The sequence below is a fragment of the Lissotriton helveticus genome (genome assembly GCF_964261635.1).
Source record: "Lissotriton helveticus chromosome 1_1 unlocalized genomic scaffold, aLisHel1.1 SUPER_1_unloc_28, whole genome shotgun sequence".
NCBI classification, from domain to species: domain Eukaryota; kingdom Metazoa; phylum Chordata; class Amphibia; order Caudata; family Salamandridae; genus Lissotriton; species Lissotriton helveticus.
Genome location: NW_027611668.1, coordinates 967,762 through 983,499, shown reverse-complemented (window position 1 = coordinate 983,499; position 15,738 = coordinate 967,762). Strand labels below are relative to the sequence as shown.

The 15,738-nt window shown below is 44.4% G+C and overlaps 1 protein-coding gene across 1 annotated transcript in view; it reads left to right on the top strand.

Annotated features, from left to right (window-relative positions):
* The window catches only part of LOC144805817 (uncharacterized), a 108,035-nt gene extending 95,706 nt beyond the window's left edge, over positions 1–12,329 (top strand). Inside the window, exon 5 of the mRNA XM_078672294.1 lies at positions 9,711–12,329. Within this exon, the coding sequence (XP_078528420.1) occupies positions 9,711–10,663 (953 nt within the window). The 3' untranslated portion in view covers positions 10,664–12,329. The remainder of the gene's footprint in view (positions 1–9,710) is intronic.
* The last annotated feature ends 3,409 nt before the right edge of the window (positions 12,330–15,738 follow it).

The window sequence follows — 15,738 nt, the reverse complement described above, 5'->3', positions numbered from 1 at the left end:
ATTGTTTGCGTCAAATTCTCCCAACGACTGGCCGGTGTTTTTGCATTGCTTACAACAGATTCTCCTCGTGCCTGGCCTGTGTTATTGCATGGTTTGCATCAATCCTAGTGCCTGGCCTGTGTTATTGCCCTACAGTAGCTCTCCCCAGTGAGGCAACTGGGGCTGCGAGCTGCGCTGAACTCCTGCAATTTGTGGAGCAATTTGTGGATATTTTATGTAACCTTGAATACTGTGAAAAAGCTCTGAGCGCTTTTTAACCTAATTGTTTTTATTAGTTTCTAGACTTGGGGGGCTTGCCTAAAGTTAAGGGGAAATATTTTATCAGGCACACTGACACCGCTGACACTTTGAAAAGATCACAGTTCGTGCCGCTCTTGCCGATTACCGGTGACGGTGGGCGCCATCTTGAGGGAGGCAGGGAGAGCGCTCTAGTCGCGCCATACTCCCGCCCCCCTGGAATATTTAAACCGCGTCTTCCTCGCGCTCGGTGCCCTACAGTAGCTCTCCCCAGTGAGGCAACTGGGGCTGCGAGCTGCGCTGAACTCCTGCAATTTGTGGAGCAATTTGTGGATATTTTATGTAACCTTGAATACTGTGAAAAAGCTCTGAGCGCTTTTTAACCTAATTGTTTTTATTAGTTTCTAGACTTGGGGGGCTTGCCTAAAGTTAAGGGGAAATATTTTATCAGGCACACTGACACCGCTGACACTTTGAAAAGATCACAGTTCGTGCCGCTCTTGCCGATTACCGGTGACGGTGGGCGCCATCTTGAGGGAGGCAGGGAGAGCGCTCTAGTCGCGCCATACTCCCGCCCCCCTGGAATATTTAAACCGCGTCTTCCTCGCGCTCGGTGCCCTACAGTAGCTCTCCCCAGTGAGGCAACTGGGGCTGCGAGCTGCGCTGAACTCCTGCAATTTGTGGAGCAATTTGTGGATATTTTATGTAACCTTGAATACTGTGAAAAAGCTCTGAGCGCTTTTTAACCTAATTGTTTTTATTAGTTTCTAGACTTGGGGGGCTTGCCTAAAGTTAAGGGGAAATATTTTATCAGGCACACTGACACCGCTGACACTTTGAAAAGATCACAGTTCGTGCCGCTCTTGCCGATTACCGGTGACGGTGGGCGCCATCTTGAGGGAGGCAGGGAGAGCGCTCTAGTCGCGCCATACTCCCGCCCCCTTTTCTCCCTACATTATGTGTAAACCGGCCAGACGGCGCAGCGGGCTGGCGCAGCGGGCGCGCCGGATGCGCGCCGAAGCCGCGCCTAAGCCAAGCCCGTCTGCGCCCGTCCGCGACCGGACCGCGCTGGGCGCAGGGCACGCTGTCGGGCTGAAACCCGCCATCAGGTATGATAGCAACTATTTACTGTCCCTACGCCCCCACCTGCTCCCCACTGTTGCGACTGCCCCCATATCGACCCCCTCTCCAGCCCCCTGGTATGTCCTTGTTGTGAATGGACTCCCCCTCCGCTTATAAATGATGTCGCCGACACGCACATCCCTCTAAAAATCCCCCCCACCTACTTTAAGGGAGGTCTGGTGAATGCCAGGTCCTTAGCCTGCCATTGCCAAGATGTGCACGATTTAATATTAATCCAAGATCTCGATGCCCTGTTCATCACCGAAAGTTGGCTCAATGACTCCTCCAACCCTGACCTTGCTATTGCCCTCCCCCCTGGTTTTACCATATTTAGGAGGGATAGACCTTCAGGTCGAGGTGGTGGGATAGCACTAATCATCAAGGAAACTTTTCCCTGTCATACATTTGATTTATGCCACCTTAAGGACGTTGAAAGCTTGGGTTTCTTAATTCAAATCACTGCCTCACTCTCTCTCTCGGTTGGGCTTCTTTACCGTCCCCCGGGCAACCCTACTTCATTTCTTAACTCTTTAGATGAGGCCCTCGGAGCACTCATGCTACAATACCCTAACTTCACGCTCCTTGGCGACATGAACCTACATATGGAATCACTTATTAACCCTCACTCTATCTCCTTCCTACAGTCCCTGAACATCTTTGGACTCTCCCAACGCATTAACACGGCCACTCACAGTGCTGGGCACACCATTGATGGCATTTGTTCCAATCTCTCCACCCTCTCCACTTTTCCTCCGTTACCTCAAATTTGGACTGACCACTACTTCATCCCTTTTGACATTATGACATCTATTCCCATCTTACCCAGCCCTAGTCTCACACAAGCCACCTTTACAGTCAACTGGAAGAAAGTGGCCGAACGAATAAAGCTGGAGTCAAAACCACTGCCCTCACCCCCCACTGTAACCGGAGATGTTGATATTGACTCCTGCAATTTCCATATCTGGATGAACCAAATAGTCGCGATTAATATTGAACCCAAAAACAATCAAGGAAAGGGCCCTAAGAAGAAAAAACCAAATGCCCCCTGGTACACCCAGACCCTTGCAGACAGTCATCTTTTATGTCGGAGACTAGAAAGACACTGGAGACAAGCATATGACGCGGTCTCCAAAACACGCTATGTCCAACAGAGGAAATTATATCTCTCTGACATAAAATCAGCAAAAAAGGAATACTTCACCAATCTTATAATGGAAGCACATCAAAATCAAAAAACTATCTTCACTATAGTTAAGTCTTTCACTCATCCAAAAGCTCTCACCACCGATATACCTCCCTCAGAGAGCTTGTGTAATCAAATTGCTGATTACTTTATTGACAAAATTGTTAATATTCAAAAAGACTTTCCCCCACCCTCGACAATTCCCTTGGAGGTAACAGTTAACTACCCTCCTCTCTCCAGTTTCAAACCAGTCTCCTTGCAACAGACAAGCAAGGCAATCCGGGCCTGTAAATCAGGAGCACCCACTGATTCCTGTCCCCCCATCATTCTTCACCACCTGATTGACACAGTCAATCCCTACATTAATGGTATTATTAATGAATCCCTTGAATCCGGAACTGTACCTGCCGAATGGAAGAAGGCCACTGTAAAACCTCTGTTGAAAAAACAGAACAAATCACCTACAGATTTGACTAACATGCGCCCCATCTCCTTACTTCCCATTCTGGGCAAAGTCACGGAGCATCTTGTACATGAGGAGCTTAAAACTTTTACAGAAGCCCACAACATCCTGCACCCTCAGCAATCGGGTTTCCGCTCCGGTCACTCCACCGAAACAGCTTTGATCGAACTTGCTGACTCCATCAAATTCCTGCAGGATGAGGGCAAGCAAGCTGTCCTCATCCTGCTGGATCTTACAGCAGCATTCGACACTATCTCGCATGCCATCCTAATTAATCGAATGCGAGAGATCGGCGTGACAGACACAGCCCTGGCCTGGATCTCATCATTTCTATCAAATAGGTCTCAGACTGTGTCACTAGGACCTCATCTATCCAGCGAAAAACTCATTACATCTGGAGTGCCACAGGGGTCCATATTGAGCCCTTTATTTTTTAATATCTATATGGCACCCCTTTTAGCTGTGATAGAATCACATGGGATCTTGGTCACGTCTTACGCTGACGACACTCAATTGGTCGTCACCCTTGACAAACAACTGATTGACGCAGATCTCCGGTTCAAAAACTGCCTCTTGGATGTTTTTGAGTGGTTAAATACTAATCTTCTTAGATGTAATAGGGCAAAGACGGAGATTATTCCATTAGGTAAGAATCTCTCTTTTTCCCGGAAAGATTGGTGGCCCACAGGATCAGAGGCCCCTCCCAGTGCAGTTACATCAGCCAGAAATCTGGGCGTACAATTCGATTCTTCCCTTTCTTTTGATGACCACGTCAAGATCACCGCAGGTCGCTGTTTCGGATTAATAAAATCTCTGAAGAAATTTTTTGATTTCCTCCCAATTGCAGCCAGAAAGTCAGTCGCGGTAGCCCTTATACTCTCCCGACTCGACTACTGCAACGGCCTTATGGCCGGAGTGAAAAAATCTACTCTCAGAAAGCTACAGAGCATCCAACATGCTGCAGCTAGACTGGTCTTACAACTCCCCAGAAGGTCATCTGGGTCTTCTGCCTTGAATTCGCTCCACTGGTTGCCACTGCACAAACGAATCCTTTTCAAACTGCTCCTCACAGTCTTCAAAACCATGCAAAACACAGGACCCCGCTATTTTGTTAACCGATTTACGCGCTATAACCCCTCGCGTTGCTTGAGATCCTCTGGGACAAATTTGGTTCAAATTCCCAGATTCAAATATAAGACTAAGGGCGGAAAATCCTTTAATGTTCTGGCGGCTAAAGCCTGGAACACCCTACCCGCCAATCTCAGAGCCATAGACAATGAGAACAACTTTAGAAAACTCCTCAAGACATGGGTCTATAAATTACCAGACTCCTCTGTCCTGGAGGCTATTTAGTTCTCTCTCACTTTTACTCCACTTTCTCAGGTATTTCTCTGTAGCTCGCCTAGCGCCATGATGCTCCCCTGGGAGCGAACGTTAGCGCTTTACAAATGTTCATAAATATCAAATATCAAATTGCATTGTTTGCATCAATCCTAGTGCCTGGCCTGTGTTATTGCATTGTTTGCGTCAGATTCACCTAGTGCCTGGCCAGTGTTATTGCATTGTTTGCGTCAGATTCACCTAGTGCCTGGCCAGTGTTATTGCATTGTGTGCGTCACATTCTATTACTGCCTGGCATGTGTTATTGCATTGTTTGCATCAGATTCTCCTAGTTCCTGGTCTGTGTTATTGCATTATTTGCATCAGATTCTCCTCGTGCCTGGCCTGTGGTATTGCATTGTTTGTGCTGTATTCTCCTAATGCCTGGACTGTGTTATTGCATTGCTTGTGTCACGTTTTTCTAGTGCCTGGTCTGTGTTATTGCATTATATGCGCTGCTTTTGGTGTGTTATTATTCTAATAGTTGCAGCTTTTCTAACAAACATGATACCTTTTATCCCAATCAAGTGCATCTGACTGCTAGGACACTGCACTCTTGCTGCAGTAGCAATCTTTTTCCTATTTATGTAGCAACCGACAGCACAACATGCCTGCCAGAGATGTCGTAGGGTCAGAAACAGTACATAGGTCAGTAGTGAGTAAGGTTTTAAATGAAGAAGCAGCTGTGTTAGACGACAAAATATCCATCTCGAAACAACAGCACTAGGACAATGGTACATGGAATGATAATGGTAGAGCTATTTACACGTGTGTGCAGAGCGTGTCACTTAATGTTCATTTCTTCCACTCTCATGAGATGGTTTTGCAAGGCAACTCCGAGCTCACTGAGTGTGGAGCTTCCTCGAATCCCAGAGACGGGCCGTTCCAAAGACGGTAACAGAGAAGGTTGAAAGATCTGAGTCTTGATCCTGGCAGACGGACTGGTGATCCCTGAGGGGGTGTAGTTAGTCTGTGTGTTTCCACGGCTGTCCAGGGGGTGTAAGGAAATGTCAGCAATTTGTGGAGGGCCCTCTTTTGGGTGAGAACCACCGAGATTCATGCAATACGGACTAAAGGGTTTGTGTCTGCGCTGGATGAGTCACATTCTGATAGCAAAATGGGGGACCTTGTCCAAAGGGGATTGATGTTACCAAGGTTTAACATCTTCAGTTACGGCAGATAGAGAAAGTCCATGTACCTCGAGGTGCTTGAAAAGCTTTCTGCCCTCTGCTGGTGCAGGCAGGATGTTTATTCTCTAGTTGGCATTTGCCAGGGGATGTTCAGATACAGTGTTTGAATTAAACCTTGGAGCAGCACTTGTAGCGTTGACTCTTGGAGTCTTGTAGTATGTGCTGGATGTGGTAGAACTGTCTTAATGTTCTACGGAGCTCAGAAAATCCAGACTCTCCGTCTTCTCAAAGCACGAGGTTTGTGGCTTGACCAGTAGAACAGCAATAAAGAAGAGGACCTAGACCAGTTCTACCTCTCCCGACCTTTGAACTGATCATTGAAGAAAGAAGCCCTTGTCCGGAAAGCAGATCTACACAAGGATCAGCTGACAAATGTCCTGTCTGGAAGGAAGATCTGCACGAGGCACCCCTGACAGAAGCCCTGCCTGGAAGTAAGATCTGTACAGGGTGCAGCTGACAGTAGTTCTGCCTGGCGGTGACCTCAAAGCAGTGAGAGACCGACAAACAACAAGATCTTTCAAGCCCAGCTAGCCACACTGGACACAATGTACACCAAAGGCCTTATTTATATTTCAGCGGATGGTTTATTCCATCACAAATGTGACAGGTATCCTGCTGTCCCCATTAAAAATGCATTGCATCCTGTGGCAATTATAATAAGGCAGACAGGATATCTGTCACGTTTTGAAAATGCCTTGGTGTAGTTTGCAGATTTTTACTCTGCGGAACTCCACGAAGTGCCAGGGAAACTCCGCCGCACTCTGCAGACTTCCGCGAGTGGCAGAGTTTGTTAAGTTACGCTGTGCTCACTGATTTTTAGTGCCAGGAGTTCAACCCCCACTGTAAAATCAGCATGAACAGCACTACACGTCGTGCCAGAGGGCGATGTTGCTTACTGCCGCTCTAATTGACATTCTAATCGAATGGCAGCTTCATCAACGAGAATGGCAGATTTTAACACTCGAGTGGTCGCGACCTGCCGTGACCTCCCGCATTGAGAAATCTCGCCAGGAGGAGGTCTAGTGCGTTATATTTTCTCACAAGCGCTCGCCATCTTACCATTGGCGAACCGCTTGAGAAAAGATCTCCGTTCTGCATGGAGCTTTTTGGAACAAGTCTGCACAGAGTGCGGAGTGGGAAAAATTTTGCGAGCTCCGCCGGCAGAGTGGAATTCTTCACCCACCCCTAGTTTTGAGGCAAAAATCTATTGGACAAACTCCTAACTAGGCCCTTTGTCTGCAATAAGTGTTGTAGAAGTGAGAGCCACGGCCTTGTGAGTGTCAGGTCATTATCTGACTTCTGAGGAACCCCACAGAGTGAGTGAGCAGCCAGAGGGCAGTAGGGGGGCCGAAGGACAGGAAATAAGATAAACTAGAAGATGAGATATATGGAAAGGTAGAAATGCCGCATCACCTGTGGATAACTGACACCTGCTACCGCTCTGCCAAATGCCCATCCAGTCACAAAGTGGCATCCTGGTCCCCAAACTGACAACGTCATGCCAGATGCCATGTAATGGTGGAAAAGGGGGGGAAAGAGTAATATGCACACATCTGCTGCGGGGATATGTCAGGTAAATTATTGGTTGTGATGGATTCTCTATTAGTACTAAATGACTGATATCGTTGAATATTAAATTATATGAATCAACGTTTGTTTGCCTTATCTGGGCTTATAATGTAAAGGACGGGTCTTACAGTGAACTCCTCGTTCTGTTTGACAGAAAAGCCCTGGAAGGAGCTGCATCTTACAGAACTTTATCTACTTTAGAAAGAACTAAAGACTTGCTTTTTAAAGTTGTCTTTCAGGGCCAGAACAGGGTGCTGTAAGCTGCACTAGTTTCAGGGATATGGACAGATGTTATGGCAATAGGAAACCCCCTCAGCTGACAATAATGTTCCAATCTTCCAGGTTAGAAGAAACCAGAAATGCTTGAACCAAGGGAGCTGTTGAAAGTGTCAAAGGTGGCTTATGAACAGCGGGTAAAGACAGGAGTTGGCATTTGAGATGATCTTAAGTGAATAGGAAAGGAACGAGAAGAAGTGTGTGAATGGAGTTACTTTTGTTGTATACTTCGTAAAGAGTTACTGGACATTTTTCAGCCCAGCCTCATCCATCTCTTTTTCTAAACTCTATTGTTGTTTAAATGAAATCTTGACCATATGCGTCTATCTTAAGCTATACCTCAAGCACTTGGGTGCTCCGTGAGCGCCCTTACTTTGCTCAGTTACTCTGTAAACACTGGTAAATCACCTCCTTTTCAGGCATTAATAAGATGTCACGTGATCAACAGAACTTTTAGTTAAATATCTGTGTATGATGAACAATTCCTTGCTAAGTTTTAAAGGCGGTAAAGAAGAAGGGGGAGCTTTACTAATATTTTGCGCCGTATTTTCGTCCCAAAAGTGGCACAAAACAGCGCAGAATCTTTTTTTCCTAATTTACTTTGCAGCCCTACTCTTGTTTAGCGCTGGAAATAACGTAAAAGTAATGTGAAGCAGTACATATCACTGCTTCGCATTACTTCACACCTTGGGGGCCTGTCAAGGTGGGTGCATGGGCGTTCACGTGCAACTACCCAAGGTTTCTAACACTAAAACCAATTTACCAAATACAGTAGATTGGGTTTAGCGTGAGTAAACTGCACCCTTTTAAACTAAGCGCAAAGGAAGGAGAAATGCTTTGATTTATCCTTCCTTTTCTGACTTTGCATGCGTGGTGCACTGTGCAATACGCATACAAAGTGGGAAAAGCTTTCCCTCGTGTCTAGTATTTTGTACAGGAAGGGTATACGTCCTGTACAAAAACCTTTGCTGGGCTCACACACACACATCCTAGTGCTCTTGTGCTAAGGTGTGTGCATGGCGCAGGGCCTCTGTAATCAGTGCCAGCGCAAGGGAAAGGGAAGGAGAGAGCCATATCTTTGAAAATATGGTGCTTTCCTGCTCCCTCCCTGTCGAGCATCGCAGCCTCGCCGGGTGAGGGGGAGGGCTGTGCTGCATTGCATGGAGATTTGGTAAATCTCCCCCGAAATGTCTTTTACAAACAGTTAACTTTGTGAATTATAATTCCAATATGTTTCAATTTAGTAATTTTAAATATCTTTACATCCAACAGAAAACAAGCCTTGAATGTATGAATTGACCATCAATAATGAAGCGAATGCTGTAAATCTTCAATAATAGCAGAAATAATGAGCTACAGTATTCAGGAAAACACCAGCGCAGTTGGCGACAGAGGAACCTGCACACAAACTGACAGATCCCGGATGAAGCATCAAGGGCAGTTCAGTGATTGTAAGAGTCTGAGCTGTGCACCTCCACGCCACAAGACGAAGAAATGACCGTAGGAAAATTAAGTCAACAACAATAACAAACCTCCTCCGGTATAAACAGGTGTCCAACACCAGCTTTGATCATGGGATCGGTATGGTGAGATTACCGCAGTGCTCTGTTTTCTAATATGATGACAAGCCATCATTCCGTGCTCTAGGTGAATTGTAAACTGTTTCTGGCCAAACAACAGTAACCAGAGAAGAGCACAACAGAGTGGAGCCAGACAACTGACGGGTAAAGGAAAGTGGAGTTCTTGTATCTACAATACAACAGACTGTCCCGATTTGCACCGGCCAGAAGGAAGATACATCTTTACCCGCAAGCGTGCATAGCCATAATCCAATCTAAAGGCACAATCGGCTCTACAGAGACACCTTCTACATATTAGGACTGTGGCAAATATTTGGTGGCTATTGCATTTTATTGTTAAAACAGAAATCAAACGTGCAAAATACTGCACACATATAAAGTGTGTGAGAAAAACACAAGTGCTTTATCAGCCATGTCGGCCCATCAGGAAATGCAGTCATGGGATGTAGACAAATATATACCCGACCCACAGACACTAACCAAGAAAAAAGAATCATACACATGCAGCAAGAGCTTTAGTTTATCATCACTATGCAAGCTTCATCAGCAAACCTACACAGGAGAAAACCCATTCAAGTGCAGTGAATGTGCAAAGAGCTTTGGTCAGTTATCAATCCTACAGAAACATCAGTGTACACACACAAGGGGAAAGCCATATCATTGCAGTGAATGTGGGAACTGCTTTAGTCATTTATCAAACCTTCAAAGACATCAGCGAATACACCCAGTGGAAAAGCCATTCAAGTGCAGTGAATGTGTCAAGAGCTTTAGTAGGTTATCAGAACTACAAAGACACCAGCGAACACACACGGGGGAAAAGCCATTCATGTGCAGTGAATGTGTCAAGAGCTTTAGTAGGTTTTCAGAACTACAAAGACACCAACGAACACACACAGGGGAAAAGCCATTCAAGTGCAGTGAATGTGTAAAGAGCTTTAGTCGGTTATCAAGCCTTCAAAGACATAATCAAACACACACAGGGGAAAAGCCATTCAAGTGCAGTGAATGTGGGAAGAGCTTTAGTCATTTATCAAACCTTCAAATCCATCAGCGAACACACACAGGGGAAAAACCATTCAAGTGCAGCGAATGTGCAAAGTGCTTTAGTCTGTTATCACACCTTCAAGGACATCAGCGAACACACACAGGGGAAAAACCATTCAAGTGCAGTGAATGTGCAAAGTGCTTTAGTCTGTTATCACACCTTCAAAGACATCAGCGAACACACACAGGGGAAAAACCATTCAAGTGCAGTGAATGTGCAAAGAGCTTTAGTCGGTTATCATACATTCAAAGTCATCAGCGAACACACACGGGGGAAAAACCATTCAAGTGCAATGACTGTGGGAAGAGCTTTAGTCAGTTATCAAACCTTCAAAGACATCAGCGAACTCACACAGGGGAGAAACCATTCAAGTGCAGTGAATGTGCAAAGAGCTTTAGTCGGTTATCACAAATTCAAAGTCATCAGCGAACACACACCGGGGAAAAACCATTCAAGTGCAATGACTGTGGGAAGAGCTTTAGTCAGTTATCAACCCTACGAAAACATCAACAAACACACACAGGGGGAAAGCCACTCAAGCGCAATGAATGTGGGAAGAGCTTTAGTCGACGATCAGAGCTACAAAGTCATCAGCAAACACACAGGGGGAAAACATAGAAGGGCACTGAAAGTGAGAAGGGCTTTTGTCAATATTCGATCCCACACAGCCCTCAGTGAATACACTCCTTCATTTAACTCACATGGAAATAATCCTAGAGATGCAGAGATTCCGGAAAGAATTTAAGAGCATCAAAAATAATATTGACCCGTCTAAGGACATAGACAAGAGCAGAACAGTGCAGTTATTGTGAGAGGAATGAATTACGGAAAAAGATCAAATTCAAATTATGTATGACATTAAAATACCAATGATAGAAGACCTGAATAGCAGTAAAGAAGAAAAACAGATAACGGTATTTGCAGAATTATAAAAGTGTTTGTTTCCAGAGATTGTTCACTTCCGTACACAAAGCAAAGCAACATGATGTATCAGGATACACAATGGGAGACGAGCACATTGTGGACTAAAAGAAAAGAAACATTCTTGATTTTTATTTGGTGAAGAAGAGATACAAAGAAAAACATTCAATTGCATCTGATCACACTACCTGTAAAAGCAACACTGAACAATACTGGGACTAACAACGGTACTTTCAGCTAACTTGTCGGATTAAAACCTGTAAACCCAACGCATCCAGAGTGGACATGTTGTCAGGGCTCTGGAGATGGAAGCTTCATTGGTAAAATGTATGTATTACTATTAACAAATGCCACTACAGTATATGTAATGAACTAAAGTGAAGCACAGGTGTTCAAGAAATAACCTATTTTTAGATATAAAAGAGCATATACCTTGTTTTTAAGTAACGCTTGCTGCACCTTTTACACACTGTTATCGGTTGATGGATCAGCTTGTGCATCGGGCCTTAAAACTAAGTGTGACCCGTGGCTCCTCCCCGACTTGGCTATCCCTATTCATTATGTGCCTTGCCAAACTCTACTTTTTACCAGAATTGAGCCACTGTAAGCAGCAGACTCTGTTTGAAGAATGTGTGAAATAGCGAAAACCCACAGCATAAGCATATATGTGCCAGGACAATCAGTTGCACTCACAGCAACTTGTCTTCCACACTTGATTGTCCCTTGTCCACAAATGTTCTGAAGGATTTGTTGTATGAATGCCAGAAGTGGCAGTGACATTCATGAAGCTAAAGCTAACAGGAGTGTGTGGGAGATAGAGAGGGGGAGAGATAAAGAGAGCGAGAGAGACAAAGAAAGGGGGAGAAAAAGAAAGAGAAATGGAAGGAGAGGGAACAGCCGGTGATTTGTATTCACCTAAAAATAGAAGAAGCAGCCGAATACATGTCAGTGTGTGACATCACCAGAGAAACAGGCTGAATGCCTGTGAATTTATATATTTATTTTTAATACCTATAGACCCATGTCATGCCAATAAACAGGGCACAAGTAAGAAAAATAGTGAAGGAGCCCATTATCATATGCAAATCCAAATGACGTCACAAGTAGTGACGTCACAAGAAGTGATGTTAGGCCCATATAATAATTTTCACGTGAAAGGTCGACGGCCTGTTTTAAAAACAAAAAACAAGAAACATAAAATGTAAAAATATGTTTTTGGTTTCCGTTATTATACATCATGTGTTTTTCCCACTATCAGTTTTTAATTAAACTCGGAAATGACTGAAAGTGTAAATATTTTTAAACAGATATGTGGAACTTGGAAATTACATTTTTAAACAGTTTTCAACGAATAAATAAAATGTGCTCTTAATTTGCGTTTGTTTCCTGACGTTGTTCTTTATCCAGCCCCTAAGCCCCAAAGTGTTTCACATTTATAGTGTATTAAGCAAAAGAAGGGCCAATTTTGTCTAGTTCTCTGTTCCTCTTGTGCGCAACTCACACAAACAAACACTCAGATGCCTGTGTCTGCAGTGCTGGGGCACACAGTATCAATTACCAGTCGCAGGCTAAGGAGCTAGGTGGAACTGAGTCTCGTTTCCAGATAATAGGGGGGGACCCCATCAAACTGTGTCGACCCTCGACTTATGCCTTGCTGATGAAGTGAATTTGAATGATTTAAGATGAATTGAAATGAGAGAAAGAGAAGAAGAGAGTGAGGTGCAGGATATAGTAAAAAAAATATGAAAAAAGAGACACAAGACTTTATCCTGTTCTGTGTACAAGCATTTTACGTTAACAAGTTGTGAAGTGCGTTGTGAACAGGCTGCCCCCCCCCCCTTTGTATGTAAATAAGCTTCTGTGACCAGACACCCCAGGGTCCCAGCTCTTCTAGCGCGGATGATAATGTGAGCACTGTAAGGTAATCACAAACAAGGGATATATTGAGAAATAATCGGCTTCCAGGTCATACAGCTGTGGATATGTAGGTCTTTATTAGTTTATTTTAATTTACTTTAGTTTTCAGCAATTATCCAGGTTACTTTTTCTCAGTATATTGCTTTATATCGCTCTTTGCTCTCCATCAGTTAAACGTGAGGTTTGATGTAGGATTTGTTGTTAGTGTCCCTAGACCATGTCGTAATCCCTTTGTCCTCGATTTGTCTGCATGTGTTTTGTCCACACACTGGTCTAGGGTGGGCCTTCTCAAGGTAGAAGGCACTATAATAGGAATAATAAATCAGACATATATGAAATTGTATGTAAACAAATATTTTCCTTTCAGTTATCAGGCACCACGAGACTCACATCTACACATGTAATTGAGCACCAGACTAAAGTGACTACTCCCTATATAAATATGTGCCATTAGTATTCGGGGTGATGGTTCAGCTGATACGCACAGCAAATAAAGTTTCTGGGATTGCGCGCATTGGCCTAAATTTTAATTGCTGAAGTTTCACACAGTTTTACTGATGCGCACAGCTTAGAAGGTTTGTGGATATTGCGCACTGTGGGCAGATCACTGAAGTTCACCCTTAAGTAGTAACTAGGTCAAAACAGTACGTACAACATGCAAAATGTCACTGCCCCTCCCTTCTTGTTGACATCTCCAGGAGTTCCTCCTCTCTCGTGGAAGGAGGTTTTCACACATTATGCTCGTGTCTGTGGCACTTCCTTAAGCACAGAGAGGAAAGCCTCATTGTTAATTCATTGTTTGGGCTCTGAGGGACAAGAATTCTTTGAACATCTTCCTAAACTCTCTGATAGTGACTCTGTCACTCTTAATGAATACGAGATCTGCTTCAAAAAGTTGTCTTGCACTACCTCCCCAAAGTGAGTACTGTCCTTCAGCGATATCACTTCGGGAGAAGGATGCAAAGGCAGGATAAGTCAGTCGAACAGTACATAACTACCTTGCACAAACTGGCTTTCACATGCAATTTTGGTGCAGCTTTAGAGGAGCGCTTAAGAGGTCAGTTCATGTTGGGATGCGCCCTCTACAAAATGAGAGACGCCCTGTGGCAAAAAGACATGCCATCTCTTCAAGAAGTGCTGACCATAGCCAAAAGTCACAAGCATTCAAAAGCGTGTGTTGATATTATGCACAAAGACAGTTCAGGTGATAAAAAGGAGAACATTAATGTCAAGGTGCTGGTGGATAGATTAGTTAAACCCAAATCGAGCACCACTTCAAAATCCTTTAACACAAATAATTTTCTGGGGAAGTGCTTCAGGTGTGTCAACTCTGCCCATGTGGCCAAATTTAAAGACTGCCCAGGTTGGAAGGCCATGTGAAAAACTTGTGAGAGAAAAGGTCACGTCTCAAAGAGCTGAAGAACGGGCAACGAGCATTAAAAAGTCAGGGAAGTTGATCTTTATGAAGAAGATTTGGAAGGAATCAATATTCTCCCAGTCACAGGGAATGCTAGTGATGGCCCTCAGGAGCTAGTTTGATTAATGATGTTCCAGTGAGCATGCTCTTTGACTCTGGGGCCAAGATACCGCTAGTCCCCAAGACACTTTATGAGCATAATCTGCTGGGCATAGTCACCCTGTTGAAGCCAGACATTAGACCAAAAGGTTAAGGTGGGGTGACTATTGAGTTGCTGGGTTATTTCTGGGGCACAATTGACTTCAAAGGGAGAGTCATCACTGGTAAAATCTATGTCTTGTAGAAGTGGGACTCGCTCATAAGTTGGTCCCATCAACATGATCTACATATCTGCCTTGATCCCAATGAGATCTGTCTGCCTAGAAGAATTACCAGCAGTTAAGGTTGTTAGTAATGGTAATTGAGACTGGATCAAGGAATTCCCTGAGATCTTTGCTGGTGAACTGGGTTTGTCTCAACAACTATGTACATTGGATAAAGGTCAAATCCTATGCTGTTCCAAAAACAGTTAAGGTTAGGAATGCACCTGGTAAGTAAGGGAGAGCATGAAAGTTGAATTAGATAATCTCTTAGCCAAATGCATCATTCAAGAAGTTGAAGCAACAAAATGGGTCTCTCCTGTTGTTATGGCCCCAAAGCCAATGGGGAGGCCAGGCTTTGTGTCAGCTTGAGGGAGCTCAACAAAGCAGTTATTGATCATAATCCATTACGCAACATAACTAAAATGCTGTGTTCTCTTGAGGGTGCGAGGCATTTCCTTCCTTGGACTTGACCTCTGCCTATCACAAGGCCAGCCTTCACTCCTTGTCAGAACATTCAGAATATTCACTCTTCTTCCCAGGACCTTACCTCCTGTGTAACACCCTTTGGTACCTTTAGATTTCTATGAATGCCTTTTGGACTGATTTCTGCAGCCTCATTTTTTCAGAGGGTGATGAAGGGAATTCTTCGAGGCCTTCAGGATGTCAAGGTGTACCCAGATGAGGTGCTCATCTTTGGCGTGGATTTTGAGGAGCATAACGGGATGTTAAGGTCAGTATTGAAGAAATTACGCGATGCTGACCTCACGCTTAGGGCTGACCAGTGCAAATTTGGTGTCAAAGTAATAGAGTACCTAGGGCATTTTGTGTCTGCTGCAGGCATCAAACCCAAAGACTCATTGGTAAACACCCTTTGTAATTTGCGCACCCCTTTGAACAAAGAAGAGTTTGTAAACTTTCTGGCCATAGCTGAATTTTATCACAAGTTCATTCTGAACTTTGCAGGGAAAACCTCTTGTTTGAGGACTCTCCTCAAGAAGGGAGGCACATTTGTTTGGTCCAGGGGCTGTGAGGAAGAGTTTGAGTGCATTTAGAAACATCTGAATGAAGCCAGGTCG